This window comes from Quercus suber, unplaced genomic scaffold, assembly GCF_002906115.3.
Source record: "Quercus suber isolate HL8 unplaced genomic scaffold, Cork oak 2.0 scaffold_320, whole genome shotgun sequence".
Classification (NCBI taxonomy): Eukaryota; Viridiplantae; Streptophyta; class Magnoliopsida; order Fagales; family Fagaceae; genus Quercus; species Quercus suber.
This window is the reverse complement of record NW_027069774.1, coordinates 471,022-489,352: the sequence shown is the minus strand read 5'-3', so window position 1 is coordinate 489,352 and position 18,331 is coordinate 471,022. Positions and strand designations below refer to the sequence as shown.

Here is an 18,331-nt window from a genome sequence, read left to right as displayed (position 1 = left end):
AAGCTAAATACCATAGTTAGACTCATAAAATAAGATAATAAAGAATGAAATATGAATAAAAAATCATCATGATAAATGATTGCAAATATTAATTTAATGAAGATATTCAAAAAAATTATAGCATATATTATCATTGATTGTGAAAATTTAAATATTGTAGAAAGATGATGACATTTATTATTATTCTTTGTAGTATTTTTTGATGAGTATATATTACATTTAGTAAATAAGTTTTAAGAAATTGTCATAGTACATAGATATTCAAATAGCTATTTTAACCAACGCATACCCTTGGTGAGGGGTAAAGACCGAGGTTCAAGTCTCTAAAAAGTAACTTCACACACATACACACTTAGATTTGACTACAGTAAAATTCTATCTTATATAAAAAAAGAAAAAAAAAAAAAGCTATTTTAAATTTAAGTACATAGTACTTCTTCAATAAAAAAAAACTATATATTAATTCTCTCCCTATAAGGCAGCAACCCACGCTAGTAATGATATATGAGACAATGAGTCATGTGACGTGAAAGCGAAGCTTTTTAAGCCGCGAAATGCGTTCCGACCAATATACGTGTACAGACGAAGAAAAAAGAGTGTTAAACTAGTAATATTAACTTTAGCGACCAAAACGAAATATATATAATCTTATTACCGATTGATACGGAATTGACAACCGTGTGATAATGTAAGACAGAAGCGCATGCATAGCTCAAAATTTCTTCCATGGGGACCGCGTAAGCCATTCTACCGAAATGTATTATTACTAAATAAACAATGTGTTGGGACCACACCACAGTTGAAAGTTGACAAAATATGCTCCCACCACCACGTGACTACTACGCCTCCCTCTCTCTCTCTCTCTCTCTCTCTCTCTGTACTCTACTCACTAGTTGCCTTGCCAGTTGCCATTCATTATTATTGATTAAAGTATTATTATTATTATTCATATACTAAAAAATCTTAGTAATTGTGACAGCCTGTACCTCCTTCGAGGCCAAACCAAACCAAACCATAGTCAAAATTCAATGCCATACAAGATACAACATCCAACTTTACTTGTTTATTTGGAAAACGTATTTTGCTTTGCTGTAACACTCCCATTTTCGCTCTTTTGTTTTTTCAACTTTTTTGGGTAACCACCTCTTATCAGTTATCATGCTCTCACTCACCTCTTCTTCTTTTTATTTATTATTGCTAAATGCCAATCCATTCACAACTACCACCACCACCACCATCCCAAACACTTTCCTTAAATCACACACTCTTTAAGCATTAAAAAAATAGATTCAAAGAATCAACAAATCTGTACTTGACTATACAAAATAAACATTGCAAAAGGACGGTATTAAAGTATGCAATGCGTGCCAAAGGATTGCAAATCAATACCAACCCTATATAAAGTTATTCTAGTCCCTCCCCTCTTGATTGCTAACCACCACAATATTAGATAACAATCAAGTCTTTTAAATATGATACAATATCACATAACAAGAAAAGTTTGTCAAAAAGATACTTATCGCCACGAACCAAAAAATAAAGATTTGATAGCCCAAAATAGGTTGATCGTCTTAATTACAACATAAGAAAGCAACAAGCACAGCAATTAAAAGACAGCTGCAGACCCTTGCAATGGAAACCACAGTTAGCAACAACCAACTAACACAAATGACCTGACTATATGACAATTCGTACCTGCATTTGAAATTTATCTCAACAAACTCAAAAGAAAAAAAAAATGTATATATTCTTCATTACTGATGCCAAGAGATAGCAAACTGCATGCTGCTTTCTGCGGAAGTACTGCAAATCTAAAAGAATCTAATATACATTACCATGAGACGATGACATACTCTCTAATGACAGCCAAAGATCAAGCTTCAAATCATTTACAAAAACAGCTCCAATTCTGCAGATGCATGTGACTAAAGATCCCAAAAGTAAGTACATCATCCACTGGGGCTTCCGTTCTTCTATGCCAATATTTAACAAATACAAATAATACTAATAATTAAAAGGCGTAAGAATTAAACTGAAAAAAAAAAATACTAATAGAGAAAGAAGCAGACCTGAAAATTGTGGCCACAGTGATATTGTAGAGGAAACTTTAATGATTATGAAGAGCCATTTCATGGATTAATGTTGCACTCCCGCAAATATAGATGATCATAGTCAACATATCTTGTCCAATAATTTCGATACTTGGGTATGCTTATCTCAAGCCATGGTTTCATGTTGCCATTATAGTGTATGACAGCTGCTCTATCAATTTCCTTTTGATTTACATTAGGGTTGTAACCAAGGCCTAGCACATGCCAGGATCGATGAAGTGGATAAATGCGCTTCCAAAATGTTATGAGACCAGGAGGCAGAGTTCCCAACTTCCACAACTGTCTGTCCTGATTCTGCAAGGGAAAAGATTAAAAGAATTGATTTCAAAATCTCTTGTAAAGCTTTGAATATCGACTAACTGAATGCCATATGAACAGAGCACAAGCGCATGCTATACCTATACCCAACAGTAACATGTCAAACAAAAACCATCTGCCCTTGTTGTACTTAAAGACATAAGTGGGGCCTTTGGACATCCCATTGGACTTAAGTTACATTTAGCCCTAGTTTTAGTATATTGGAGACAAAATTATGAATCCCACCCAAATGGCCATGATATATGTGGTATTAGGTTGAAATTCATGCTAGTGAACAGATAAATGGTTATAAAGCTCTAGAATTTAGACTGATGTTTTTCATTCTATGTTATGTTTAGGTGTCACATGCACCAAGATAGCTGTCAAGCAAACACAAGTATTAAAACCAGACAAGAGCATCATCCATGACAAAGGATCTAAAATTATAATCGTTACCAGCTTTTGCCATCTGTGGTACACTCCTGTGATGTTTTGCCTCTTCCATTGATCCAAATCAAAGATATTCATCCCATATGCCCATCCACATGCATGAGGGTCAAAATTCTTTGAGATAAGAGGATTTGAGAAGTTCAGATACCGATCAAAACGATGGAAGCTCTCTCCACAAGTCTCAACAGCACCATTAACATTCCCCTTCAAATCAAGTGACCAAAGGGCAGTGAGATCCTTATTTACAACAATATCATCATCCAAGAACAACACTTTGTTGAGCTTTGGGAAGATCTCTGGCAAATAAAATCGAAGATGATTGAGGATAGATAAGTATTTTGGGTTCCGGTACTTCAAATTTGAATCAGAATTGGCTCGATGAGCTCTGAAGTAATAGTCTATCATGGACTGCGAACCCAACTGCTTGAGAACTGGACTATAACTTGCATTTAGCCATGTAAATTCTTCAATGTTCTGAACCTGGATAGAAGCTTTGCCTGGTGGATTTGCCAAAAACCACATCCTCATTGCTGCATAATTTAGCCTATCAGTAACAATGTGGAAAACATGCTTCGAAGGGTCCTGCCAGGATTCCAAACAATAAATTTGAGATGTCAAACAAAAATATCAAACATTGAAATAGCAGATTATTAAATTTTTTTTTTTTTGTCACAGTAGATTTTACTACAAAATGTTAGATGCTGAAACCCATAACAAACATCAAGTCAACAAAAGAGCACCCTAAGCACGATGAGGAGCATAGAAGTATCACAGCATTTGTAATGTATGCAATTCTATTTCTAACATAAAGCAGAGCTATCAAAAAACTTTTACAAATAGGAGCAGCAGACCAGTACAAATTTGACAATCAAAAAAAAAAAAAAAAGAAGCAAGTTAAAGGGAAAAATATATGTATCATATACCATATTTTGAGTAGACATTATCTGATGACTGGTCAGCCTGGTCATCTGCATCAATTGTATCTTCCCAATGTCTTTGTGAGTGGTTGTTTCAGTATCATGCTCATTTGAGTCATTTGTTTCCTCGAGTGAATCTGTGACCTCCCTATGGGTTNAGCAGATTATTAAATTTTTTTTTTTTTGGCAGGTGGGGAAGTTCGACAAAAGAAAGAGGGTGTGGGAACAAGAGTCTTAGATTAGCCATTCCAAAATTTCTTTCTTAGTAATTAAAGGAAATAGCAAGCATATCAAGAGTGAAAATTACCTTAGCATGTGTTATAGTTGAGTTTACAACAACTGCAGCTGCTAATACGTTATCAGAGAATAATGCATAATGGAACAACTGAGGGTCTTCTAACTTCTCTTGATTTGGAAAGTCATGTTGAGAAGAATTCAAGGTATAATACTCAGTTGTAAGGCGCAATGGAAGACAATGCAAACCTTTAGGTATTGTTTTTGCTGTCAATTGAGTCAAGAATATAGTCTGCTTTTTGTGCACTCGGAGCTGCTCTTCGGTTGAGTGGAGCATAGCTCTCAGCTTCTTCACCACAGAAGCACAGTCATCTTGAAGCTGCTTTCCTTTGGCCAATGTTTGCTCCATTGCCTTCAATTTGTCGTAGGCACTGCATAAAAATAAACCATACCAACAACTTAAGGCAGAGAAAGATGGGAGAATTTAAACAATTGCAAGCCAAATAAAGAACCTAATAATAAGATCAATATTTGAGGAAAAAATCGAGAAAATTTGGTTGTCGGCATATTAATATGTTAAAAGAGAAGACTTACTTCCTTGGCAGTTCAGAATCTTTTCTCACATCCCCAAGTGCTCGCTGAACTTCCTTCATCCGACCCCGGAGCTCCCTTGTAAAGTGAGATTGTTTCTTGTGGCTGGGAGGGATAGATAAACCTTTGCCCTGATGATCTGATCTTTGAGTTGCCGCACCCGAGCATCTGGCATAGCTGTTTGGTCATTCTGTATGCTAGTGTCAGGTTTCTGCGTTCCTTTTTTTAACCTTACTTGAAGTTTGAGTGGTTTGTTGCTCATGCTTAGTTGATTGTTGCTCATGCTTTATTTCCTAGACGAAAAATGGAAAATAATTATAAAAAAAGAAGATTAAAATGCACAATAAATATTCCAATTTTCCACATGGTAGATAGGGGGAAAAGGGACAAAAAGGCCCAGAGTTTGGCATGGATGCAGTTATTCAAGATAATATGCATGAATCAGAGATAAGAAGTTTGCAAAGAAAGCATATTTCATCAAATGATTAGGATAAAATAATTCAATAACAATAGGCAACAATAATAATAATCAAAATAAATATCAAACGTAATAGTTTAACCCCTATTTCAAGGAGATATGATATAACATGGCTAAAAAAAATTCAAATACTAAGTCATAAACATTCAAGCTAGGGATGAGCAGTATCCAAGCAATACACAAGATAGTCAGAATGACCTTTTTTTTTTTTTCTTTTTTTGTGGGTTGACTGTTAGGACATACTATTTCCAACATCCGAATGACAAGTCCACCCAGATTTTACTACAAAATGTTAGATGCTGAAACCCACTAACAAACATCAAGTCAACAAAAGAGCACCCTAAGCACGATGAGGAGCATAGAAGTATCACAGCATTTGTAATGTATGCAATTCTATTTCTAACATAAAGCAGAGCTATCAAAAAACTTTTACAAATAGAGAGCAGCAGCAACCAGTACAAATTTGACAATCAAAAAAAAAAAAAAAAGAAGCAAGTTAAAGTAGTTCTTTGATCTTGTTCTTCCTCATCTGTCGTAGATAATACTCGGGTAGACCTTGATTCTACTAAATGCATATATAAATGATATAAATACCAAGCAGAAAATTATAAAGACGAGAACAATTGTGCAATTGTGCAAATATTGGTTTTAGTAATTACAAAACAGAACAGAAATTAGAACCAGAAAAATGACTTTTTAAAGAGTACCTTGACCTGAAACTGCAATGTGGGTGTCCTGCAGGTCTAAATCATCTGAATTTGGAAGAGATTTGGTTGAGGTATCTGAATAAACAATTCTAAGCGGTTCTTTAATGGTGGTTGCCGATTCCTATGCAGCAAAAATCAAACAATTTGAAGAGTAAAGATCTGAAATTTACCACTCCAAATTAACTAATATGGATGCATCATCAAAAGAAAACAAAAAAGGAACAAGTATTACCTGGGGCAGCACATTTAGACGCTCGTTATGGCCATTCAAAGTCTGTGTAGTTAACCATAGATTTAAATTTGGTTAATGAAAAATTAAAATACAAGATATACCCAAAAGAGAAGAGCCCTTGTTTTCAAATAAAAGAAAAGCATATACTACTCACAACAGTTGTAACATCTTCAACAAATTCGTCTCTAGCTGCAGAAATTGTAAACCAAAGCAAAGAATGTTCAAATCACCAAAAGAGAAAAAACCCAGAAAGAGAAAACTTGAAACAAATCTTAAAAAAAAATAAAAAATAAAAAATAAAACTTACAAGAAGAAGAGGAGGTCTTGAAAGTGCCGAGGCGGTCGGTGTACAGAACAATCGGAGCAACCACCGTCACAAACAGCAAAACCAACACCAAATTCCTCACCACCATCTCTCTCTCTCTCTCTCTCTCTCTCTCTCTCTCTCTCTCTCTTATCTCTTTTACAAAATCTAATGTTGTTATTGTATAAAGAAGAAGAAAGAAAGAAAAATTGAAAACCACTTTATTAACTTTATTCTTTGGATACTTTTTTGACAAAAATTTAAGACCGTTGCTTTACCCTTTTATCCATTGAACACAGAATGAAACAGACAGATTTGCTGTAGAAGGAAGAAGAAGAAAAAAAAAAAAGTGTGTTGCTCGCTCACATGAGACAATTTTGTGATTCTTAAAGCTTTAGAAAAACGAAGAGGCAGAGAGAAGAAGAAGTAAAAATCAGAAAGACAACCACTCGCTCTCTGACAATGTTAATTTTTTACCTACGACAACACCTTGCTAATGCTAGTCACAGTACTAACAAGAGAGAAAACAAGAAGTGAACAATATACTTACAACGCAACAAACAGAGAGATGGGAGAGCCGGATTTGATAATAGCAGAAGGCTAATGATGATTAAGAAAGAGAGAGAGAGAGAGAGAGAGAGAGAGGTCGTATAACCCCGAAAAGGATAGGTTAAAAGAATTGTGTTGTGTTGTGTTGTGGCGTGTGTGTGTGTGTGTTTCTTTTTTTTTTTTTTGAGAGAGAGAGAGAGGGAGAATTAGAGAAAGAAGTGGCGTGATTAATTATGGTATAATCAATAAATGAAACGGTTTCCTAAAAACTAAATAAATAAATGAAACACGCGGCTTATAGCCGTGTTTCGAACATTTTGAACTCTTCTCTTGAGTTTTGAGTTGTCTTTTTTCTTTTCTTTTTTTTTTTTTTTTTTTTTATGTTGTGTTGTGGCGTGTGTGTGTGTGTGTGTTTTTTTTTTTTTTTTTTTGAGAAAGAGAGAGAGAGAATTAGAGAAAGAAGTGGCGTGATTAATTATGGTATAATCAATAAATGAAACGGTTTCCTAAAAACTAAATAAATAAATGAAACACGCGGCCTGTAGCCGTGTTTCGAACATTTTGAACTCTTCTCTTGAGTTTTGAGTTGTCTTTTTTCTTTTCTTTTCTTTTTTTTTTTTTTAACTCTTTCTAGAGTTTCTAATTTTGGAATAAAGGGTATAATGGTTGGGAAATATAATGTGTCACTTATATACAATTACTTAAGTGCAGTTTAGTAGATGTACATTTTCGAGATATGTGACATTTTTTTTACTTAGAAGAGTGATTTAGATTTTATTATTAGTTTACTGCAATCATTTGTGTTTATACTATGTTAATTAACATTATTTTACCCACATTGAAAAATGAGAGTGAGTTTAAGAAATTTAAATTCTGTGTTATGTATCTAAAAGTTAGGTCATTTTGGATATACACTACTATAAGTTTCTTTAAAAAATCTTCTCTCATTTTCTCGTATGTGTGTTAAAAAAATTGTGTTATGTTGTGTTGTGTGTGACTGTGTGTGTGTGTGTTTTTTTTTTTTTTGAGTGATTTAGAGAAAGAAGTAACATGATTAATTATGTTATAATCAATAAATGAAACGGGCTTAGCTGTGTTTCAAACCTTTTGAACTCTTCTTGAGTTTTGAGTTGTCTTTTTTTAAAAAAAAAAAAAACAAACAAACAAACAAACTCTTCTAGAGTGTTAACTAACATTATTTCATACAAAAAGTAAAAACAACAACATTTTTTTATATAAAAAAAACCAAATTTTTTTTCATTAAAAATACTCCTATCAATTAACAATATTTCACTAATTATTTAAATTAATGATAATTTCAATAATTTATTTGTTGAGAATGAATAATAAAATATTAAGCTGTGTGTAATTAGATAAATCTTAGGTACAATTTGGTAATATGTCTTCAGTGCTTCAATTTAATTCAATTATCTAATGGTGGGTTCTAATTAAATCCACTTGTTAAAATTTATTTGTAATCATATAAAAGATTTAAATTCAGATTTTGACTATTATTTATTTATATATATTAATATCTTAATTTTATAATAATAAAAGGTCCTCATATTTATATATAAATATTTCAATGATGTATTTTTTTTTTTTTTTTTTTTTTTTTTTTTTTTTTTCTTTTTTTTTTTCAACTCTTTCTAGAGTTTCTAATTTTGGAATAAAGGGTATAATGGTTGGGAAATATAATGTGTCACTTTGTATACAATTACTTAAGTAAAAACAAAGTGACTTTGTATATAATGGTTTGGAGTGATTTAGAGAAAAAAGTAGCATGATTAATTATGTTATAATCAACAAATGAAACAGGCTTAGCCGTGTTTCAAACCTTTTGAACTCTTCTTGAGTTTTGAGTTGTCTTTTTAAAAAAAAAAAAACAAACAAACAAACAAACTCTTCTTGAGTGTTAACTAACATTATTTCATACAAAAAGTAAAAACAACAACATTTTTTTATATAAAAAAAAAAAAGCAAATTTTTTTTCATAAAAAATACTCCTATCAATTAACAATATTTCACTAATTATTTAAATTAATGATAATTTAAATAATTTATTTGTTGAGAATGAATAATTAAATATTAAGCTGTGTGTAATTAGATAAATCTTAGGTACAATTTGGTAATATGTCTTCAGTGCTTCAATTTAATTCAATTATCTAATGGTGGGTTCTAATTAAATCCACTTGTTAAAATTTATTTGTAATCATATAAAAGATTTAAATTCAGATTTTGACTATTATTTATTTATATATATTAATGTCTTAATTTTATAATAATAAAAGGTCCTCATATTTATATATAAAGATTTCAATGATGTAATTACATTAATAATGAATAATGATATGGTTGAATTTATAAAATAAAATAAAAAAGAATTTATTTCAATTATGTAATTACACTACATTTGGATAAATATGAAAATAAGTTGTTTAGATAATTTTAAAAAATAAAATACTTTGAAATATATTCTTTTTGGTAAGAATATAAATTTATTTGAATGATATATAAAATGATCTACTAATTTAAAATTTAAATATAAACCCAAATTACTTTGAAATCCATGAATACATTAACCAATACTGCTCAAACAATTTTTTTTTTTTTTTGGTGGGATGCAGTAATGGGAACGACTACCGATTGAACTGTAGCAGTAGAAACTGGACAGTGCACACCCGTGATTGACGGCTCTTTTTATGATGGCGTTTTACGACTATATCTTTTCCCAACCCCTGCGGTTTTACTCGCTTTTTTGCGTACTGATTTAGGGTCCACATGTGGTTGTACCCGACAGAGTGTCTCACGAGACTATGCCCCAATTGCTCACCCAGATCTCTTTCCCATCTACGACTACTACTTTTCTATTAATTTACTATATTTTCAGATTCCTACCTTCCATACACATAAAACTACCAAATAGTTTGAATCTATTTGTCACATCATTAGAGCTATCATTTTATCAAAAATATATTACCTAATTCCTACATCAATGTTGACCTCTCATGCACATAAAAGAGCGTGTTTCTATCTGGTGCCTTCAGTTTACTGGACTCACTGCGATTATGACACGTGTTTAAAAATAGACACATATCATGATTGCAACAGGTTCAGTGTTACAGGACACTGAATAGAAGCCACACCCCATATAAAAATACTCACTAATTTGAATCAATTTGTCTCATCATTAGAGTTATCTTTTTATCAAAAATAATATTTTACTGGGATCTAATAATTAACTTAACTAATAAAGTCTTTAATAATTGAATAAAATATCTGAGATTCAATTTCTATCTTTACCAACAACCAATTGATATCTTAATCTATTAATAAATAACACAATTATCATATAAACAGACACTTTTTTTTTTTTTGGGGGAAACCTAAACAGACACTTGAAACTCTAAAAAGTTATAATAATAATATTTTTGAATTATCGTCTTTCGGTCCTTTATATATATATATATATATATATATATAGGTTATCCAAAACATGAATACGAACTAAATACCTACTACCATTTCATTGCCAATTTTTTTTGAATACTTGCCACTCATTAATATATTTCATAAGCTAGCTAGCTTTATACTCATTCTAGAGTTGCTAGCAAGAATTTTCTGGATTCCTGAAATTAATTAAGCATGCATGTATAAGAACCTTATTATTCCAATAACTGAATTTAATGTAAGCACCATCCAAAAGAACGTTGTACTAGCAAGCATAGAGTTGAGGTACATTTCATTAACTTTCATGGAGCCCATATCTGTGTGTTATGGATGGAAGTCACATCAACACCACAAAAATCAGAATCTCATGGTAGCTAGCACTGGAAAACAAAACAAAAGTGTCGGCAGAATGGCTACAACCCGCTATGGACTAGGGTTTCAATACTTAACATTTTATTGTTCTTTAAGTTGTTTGTCTTCACATAAAACCCCTGTATCTATGTCGTTTTTCTATAAAACAAGGGGTGGTGATCAGAACACTTATTAGTTTCATACTTAAGTGGGAGAGTTAGAAAGCTGTAGATTACTATATTATATTCAAAGTTTGGAATTATTTTCATTTTAACTTTTTATGTCTTAAAATTTTAGTATGACCCTCCATGTTTGATCTCTTTTTTTATATTGGTCATGCGGTCAAAATTATTAAGGAAATGGTCAAAATAAAAATTTTCAAACATAAAAGACCAAAATAAAAATAACTCTAAACCTATATTGGCCAAAATTGTACTTTACTCCATTGTTTGATGAGCCAAAGATTGGCATTTGGATCCCTATATATGGTCTTGTACTAAGGTTCAATCCTCCACTCTTACCTAAATAAAAAATGCTTCACGAAATGGCAGTCAAATTCTATGAGCAACTTCTGGGTACTTTAGTAAAGAAATATTAATGCAAGTTGAGGTTACGATTGAAGAAATTCAGAAGTCCTAAATCAGCAGGGATGGTGATAAAGGCATTTGGTCCACATGGTTTTACAGCACAGTTATACAAGAAAGCGTGGTCTTTAGTTGATTAGAATGTTATTGAGGATGTGCAATCTCTCTTCTAATTTGTTATGTTCTTAGAATGTTCTTAGGGAAAGAAAGCGTGGGGATATTTTGCTTGATATCATGATATAATATCCTCTGTAAGTGTATAACTAAAATCCTAACCAATAGGTTGAAGCCAAACTTGAATGCATTGATTGGCCAATATCAAGCCACATTTGTTACAGGAAGCATTGCTAAAAATGTGTTGTTAGCATAAGAAATGGTCATAAATTATCATAAGGATAAAAGTTACTTAAATGTGTGTTTTGAAGGTAGACATTATAAAGGGATATTATTTAGTAAAATGGGATTTCATTTTGCTATATATATATATATATATATGTAAGGACACAGTTTGGGTCCTAGCCCAAAGGATAAATGAACATAGGCCTAAAAAACCCAATACAATGAAATTGTAAAGAGTAAGTTGGAAAACTGGGCTTAAATGAGTTGGACAACAAGTAAAGTAGGTTCAGATGACAAGAAAAGAAAGATAGATTGATTTAAACTAAAGAAAAACGTCACCGGCACAATCCAAGGAGATCAGTTCTTATATATTTCTCTCAAATTTGATTACAAATTCAATTCTTGATTACTACAGTGTTTATCTTTTAATTTCTCAATCACTTTCTTTCAGGGTATCTCTTTTATTTTATACTATTTTCACCTTCCATTTCCACCCTCCACGTGTAGATTAGATTGTTGGTGTTGATTTTTGTCCCATCAGCACATTCCTGAAATCTTTGGGTAATAGCTATAAGGCTAAAAGTTACTGTTTATGTATCACTTCATCATTAATGCGGCTAGAAAATTAGCTGCAGAGCATTTAATGTGGTGGTAGCCGCTTTCCCTTTAGATATTTCATGACTTTTCTATGTCCTGTTCCTTCCTGATACTTATCCTCATTCATGGAATGATCCAGAATGTTACTCCCGATGGCAAACCACACCCTCTGACCTCAGTTTTGCTCAATCGAGGAGGTATTCTTCCTCAAACCACTTTTCTGGATGGCTTTAATTGGATTTCACTTCTTCATTTACTAACACGGATACTTATGAAAGTGTTTACCCGTCCTTAGATTGTTTAACGTCCTCAGGTTGGGCCCCTGGCCCAATATACACATAAATATGGGCTCCTGGGCCTATCACCCCTACAATAGCCCCTCGAGATTCTTCTTTCTAGCTCCTCGAGAAGAAAGGAGGATTTCGATGTAATGATAGTTCCTCCGCACCCATTTTACATCACCTCTGACGGTACAAATGCCCTTTTTAACTGCCCAAGGCCCGCTTCTGACGCTTTGGCATACGAGACTTGCCCTCATTAAATTTTTACGGTTCCATGTTCCCCACGTTCTATGGTGCAATGCAAATCCAACGGCTAAGGATTTTGCTGGGGATTTTGATATAATTACTGCCTGAATCAATCACTCATCTCACTTTAGCATTCATTTCACTTTAGCATTCATTTCACTTTAGCACTCATACACTGAACCTGCAAACTTACCCAACTCACTGGTGCCCTCACAAATACCAAGAGACTGTCCGAGGAGAATTTTCTTCTTTCTGTAAGTCTTCATAAACCTTTTCACTTTATTTTTCCATATACTTTTCTTTTCTTTGTACTTTTCTTCTCCTCGGCTCCACTTTTTTCTTTCAATCTTCTTAGCCCCTTAGAATGGGTAGATTCGCCTATTTGGTAGACTCCGCAGAGAATATGGAGAATTTTAGACCCCAGTATAGGATTCCGTCTAGAGTGTCACTTAGGTATTGTAAGGAAGGAGAGTGGCATTGTGGGTGATTAGCAGTCGAAAACTTCAACTCTGAACCCATCAAACCAAACAGAACAGTCCAAAACAGATGGACAAACAAAAAGAATTAATGCTGTGTTGGAGGATTATTTAAGGCATTATATGACTACCAGCCAGAAGAATTGGGTTGACTTATTGGATTCTGCGCAGTTTGCCTACAATCTGCATAAGTCCTCTTCAACTAGAATGAGTCCATTCGAGTTGGCCATGGGGCAGCAACCTCTCACACCTCATGAGATTGCTAAACAACGTGCAGGAGGCAGGTGTCCTATAGCATATAGATTTGCTATCAACATGCAAGAGTTGATGCAGGAGGCACAAGATAGCTTGTTGAAAGCACAGAGGAGAATGAAGAAGTATGCTGATAAAGGGAGGAGGCCCCTTGAGTTCCAAGTGCGGGACAAAGTGCTGTTGAAACTAACTCCACAAATTTGGAGAAAGTTCAAAAGTGAGGCAATTTACAGAGGTTTAATTCCTAAATATGATGGTCCATTTGAGATTGTAAAGAGAGTTAGTGCTGTAGCTTACAAATTGAAGCTACCAGAAACATTGCAGATTCATCCAACGATCCATGAAAGCTTCTTAAAACCTTATCATGGAGATGCAGATAAGCCTACAAGGAATGAGGCAAGGCGTGCCCCACCTACTGTCATGGTTCAGTTTGATAGAGAAGTGGACACAATTCTTGATAAGAAGGTGACAGGTTATCAAAAGGGAGGAAATACGATAACTTTCTACTTAGTAAAGTGGAAAGGGGCGGCTAATTCAGAAGCAAGTTGGGAGAAAGCATCTACGTTATGGCAGTTCGAGAAACAGGTAAAGGAATTTGAGGATACCCTACCGACGAGGACGTCGGCTTCTTCTGGTGGGGGTGGTTTGTTAGGAGCTTTACACGTTGCTGATGATGGCATGAGGAATTGGAGTGCTTGGACAACATCAGGCCAGTCACATGGCTCAATGTTTTCTCAACACACCAATGCCTCCTCATGCCTATCTAGTGAAGCTCCTAACTGCTCATTGAGGGGGACAAGCCCAGTCTCCCTGCTAGACTCATAGTGAAGAGCATGATAAGAGGCAGCATGTGGAGGCACCTTGCTCCATATGATGCCCCAAGGCCATGGTGCAGGAGGACCATGGTGGGCAAAGACGGATTTTGATGTTGGGCAACAGCAGGTGGTGCTAACCTTACATGATGATGCATGACACTAGTGGCTTGGTTGATGGTTGCTTTGTGTGTGGGCTTGGTGGCTTGAATGCAAGGCAGTGCTGGTTGCTATGATTATGATATGCTATGCAAGGCATTGGGCTGGTTGGTGCTGGTAGAATGCATGGACTTGAGTGAGTGGGCTGATGGCAGTAACTTAGTGTGTTGCATATGGACATGTGATGTGGGCTGTGATGTTGATGAGAATGGCTTGAGCAGGGGGCCAAACCTTCTAAAACATGATGAAACAATTGGTTTGGGTTGCTAAAGCATGGGCAGAAGCCCTATGATGATGTGCTGATACATGGGCTGGCATGTGCAGAGTGTGCAGCAACAGTTATTAGCAATTATCAAGCAGTTCTTGGCTTTCTGGATGATCAGACCTGCTGTGTAGGGGCTGAAAACGTGGAAAGCAAACTAAGACAACATCAGGCAGAGGTGTCCTAAGTCAGACCACATGTGGCAGCAAGTCCTGGACAGGGGCAGTTACTTGGCAGTAACTATTGTGACAGTTTATTCTGTATATTTATCCTAAGCTATTGGGGTTGTCAATGGCAGAGAGTGTATATTTTGCTTAGAGAATTTCGTGTGTATTCTCCAAGCTTCCTTTGTACTTGATATTGAGTAATAAAGGTTGGGGTTGGTGTCCTGTAAATACTGTGTGTGCTGTGTGTGCAAATTTTCTTAATAATTCTGTTCTAAGTGATTGCTGCAGTGTGTGTGTGTGTGGAGTGTTGGCTGAGACTAAGTTAGGGGCTTAGTGCCATCACAGGCAGAAAATTTAAAAGAAAAATTTGACCCTTGTGACAATTGGTATCAGAGCTAGGTTGCAATGTCTTCGGACACCAAGGCAAGGGTGACTGTCTTGGAGACCATAGTTGGAGTTTCTGCAAAGGGGGAAGAACTTTCTGTGTGACAGACTTGATGTTGTCTCTGCAGAAACAACTGCAGTGCGAAATGATCTTGCAGAACAAAAGGAATTGGTGTTAAATCGTGTTGAAGAGTTGGCTACTGTAATGGACACCCAGAACCAGGCAGCAAGGGAGACCCAACGCCAACTTGAAACAGAAATTGCTCTGTTGAAGAGAGCAGTGAGTGGCCTGACTAGGGAAGGGGAAGTGGCCACCAAAGTAAAGGTACCTGAACCGAAGCCCTTTAATGGTGCCAGGAATGCCAAGGATTTGGAGAATTTCCTGTGGGATATGGAGCAGTATTTCAAGGCTGCTAGGGTGCCTAGTCAAGAGATGGTAACGATTACTAGTATGTATCTTTCAAGGGATGCCAAGTTATGGTGGAGAACCCGTGTGGAAGATGATGTAGATGCTGGTAAAGGGAAAATTGACTCATGGGAAGCCTTAAAGAAGGAATTGAAGGACCAGTTCTTGCCAACCAACACTGCTTTGGTTGCAAGAGACGCCTTGAAAAAGTTGAAACAGACTGGTACAGTGAGAGAATATGTTAAGATGTTTAGTTCTTTGATGCTGGATATCAAGAACATGTCGGAGGAGGACAAACTGTTCAATTTCATTTCTGGCTTGCAGCCTTGGGCACAGTTGGAATTAAAGAGGCAAGCAGTGCATGATTTGCCTTCTGCTATGTCTGCTGCAGATGCCTTAGTGGACTACAAGTTCAGTAAGCCCAGTAGGGAAGAGGGAAAACGTAAGTCCAAGGACAAAGGCAGAGACAAACAGAAGAAAGATGGCAAGAAGAAGGATAAGCAGAAGAAAACGTGGGGTAACAAGAACAAAGGAGAGAGTTCTACCTCTTAGCCAAGTAAAGAACGGCCCAAGCTTAATGCTGGCTGCTTCATTTGCAATCGCCCTCATCGTGCAAGAGACTGTCCAAAGCGTGAGAAGCTTAATGCTATGGTTACTGAAGATGGTAGTGGGCAGTCCGATGAAGAAGTTCCCAGCAGAGTGAACCCCTTGCAATTGCTGAATGCACTACGTGTAGGAGGTACTTCTAGGGGTTTGTCTTATGTTCAAGTTGAGATGAACGAGAATGGGGCTAAGGGTATGCTTGATTTTGGTGCTACCCACAATTTTGTTGCTGATCAGATGGTTCAAAGGCTTGGTCTGAAAATGAGTAAGTGTCCAAGTAAGATCAAGGCTGTAAACTCAGAAGCAAGACCTGTGTTGGGAATTGCTTATGGAGTGAAATTTAAGGTGGGCAAGTGGACAGGAAAGGTGAATTTCGTAGTTATGGAATTAGATCATTTTTATGTAATTCTGGGTGATGAGTTCCTAGTGGCTGCTAAGGCTGCATTGCTGCCATTCCTTGGAGTATTGTTAATACTTGATGAGAAGCAGCCATACTATATTCCTATGAGGCGTGGGGCAGGAAATAGCAAGACAAGTAAGGGGAAAGAACCAATGGTTTCAGCCATGCAGGTTGAGCATGGGCTGAAGAAGGGTGAGACAACTTACTTGGCTACATTGATTGAAGTGAAGCAGGACAAGTATGTCGAAGTTCCAGATGCTGTGGCTGGACTTTTGGGGGAGTTTGCTGATGTGATGCCTTCAAAACTGCCCAAGACCCTTCCACCAAGGCATGTTGTTGATCATAGAATCGAGTTGGTTCTAGGATCAAAGCTTCCTTCTAAGGCCCCGTACAGAATGTCCCCAATGGAGTTGACTGAAATGAGGAAGCAGTTGACAGAACTGCTAGATGCAGGCTATATTCAGCCCTCCAAGGCCCCTTATGGTGCCCCTGTTCTATTCCAGAAGAAGCAAGATGGTTCCTTGCGGATGTGTGTTGATTATAGAGCCTTGAACAAAGTGACTATGAAAAATAAATATCCAGTCCCTTTGATTCAAGACCTCTTTGACAGATTGAGCAAGACTATTTACTTCACAAAGCTGGACTTGAGATCAGGCTATTGGCAAGTGAGGATTGCTGAAGGGGATGAGCCTAAGACTACATGTGTGACCCGGTATGGTTCTTATGAGTTTTTAGTTATGCCTTTTGGCTTAATGAATGCCCCTGTTACATTCTGTAATTTAATGAATGATGTCTTTTTTGAGTATGTGGATCACTTTGTTGTTGTGTATTTAGATGACATAGTGATATATAGTGAGTCCTTGGAGGATCACTTGGAACACCTTAGGAAGGTGCTGTCCAAATTGAGAGAACATCAATTGTTTGTTAAGAAGGAGAAGTGTGAGTTTGCCCAACAAGAGATTTTGTTTTTAGGGCATAAGGTCAGCAAAGGTGTGGTTATGATGGATGAAAGGAAGGTGCAGGCTATCCTTGATTGGCCTCCACCAAGTAAGGTTGCTGAGTTGCGGTCTTTCCTTGGATTAGCTAACTATTACAGGAAGTTTATTCAAGGGTATTCAAAGAAGGTGACTCCTCTCACAGATTTGCTGAAAAAGGACAGAAAATGGGTGTGGACAGATGCATGTCAGAAAATGGGTGGTAATCCCGATGATTGCCTTTGTAGAAGGAGGGATGAAAATCTCTAAGGGCATTGTCACTAGGGATTACCTTAGGGCCCACAGGTTAGCCCCCACCCAATATGCCCCAAACATATTTAGGATCCTGGGGAGAATAGATGCACTCAATGAAAAAATGCGCCTAGGGCTTACCCACCGTGATATTAACTAGGTTTACAACCTTCACCATCTAAAAGGGCAGGAGTATTACCTAAAGTTTAGGTATCCTATGGTTAGGATCATCCAATGTCTCCCCGACTCCAACAAAGGGCTAAACAAGGATTACTTAATCATTTTAGAAGAATGGCACGATGGCCTCCCCTGATCAATGAGAGAGGGGAAACTAGGTAGGGCTTTAGGTCTAGGTTGATCATTTCCAAATCATCTCCTTCACCTTTTCTTTTGTTTGTATTTGCATATAAATTTTCCTTTGATTTGCTTTGNAAAAAAAAAAAAAAAAAAAAAGGTTCCTAGTGAC

The 18,331-nt window shown here is 35.9% G+C and overlaps 1 protein-coding gene across 1 annotated transcript; it reads right to left on the bottom strand.

Moving 5' to 3' along the window:
* Positions 1 to 1,516: 1,516 nt before the first annotated feature.
* Positions 1,517 to 7,042, bottom strand: LOC112037430 (probable galacturonosyltransferase 4). Its single transcript, XM_065782925.1, is given in 13 exon segments — positions 1,517 to 1,970; positions 2,070 to 2,405; positions 2,865 to 3,440; positions 4,083 to 4,440; positions 4,604 to 4,691; positions 4,694 to 4,827; positions 4,829 to 4,893; positions 5,393 to 5,493; positions 5,572 to 5,643; positions 5,786 to 5,906; positions 6,018 to 6,059; positions 6,172 to 6,206; positions 6,325 to 7,042. Coding segments are annotated over 12 exon segments (1,974 nt in total). The 5' UTR covers positions 6,431 to 7,042; the 3' UTR covers positions 1,517 to 1,970; positions 2,070 to 2,129.
* Between the last annotated feature and the right edge of the window lie 11,289 nt (positions 7,043 to 18,331).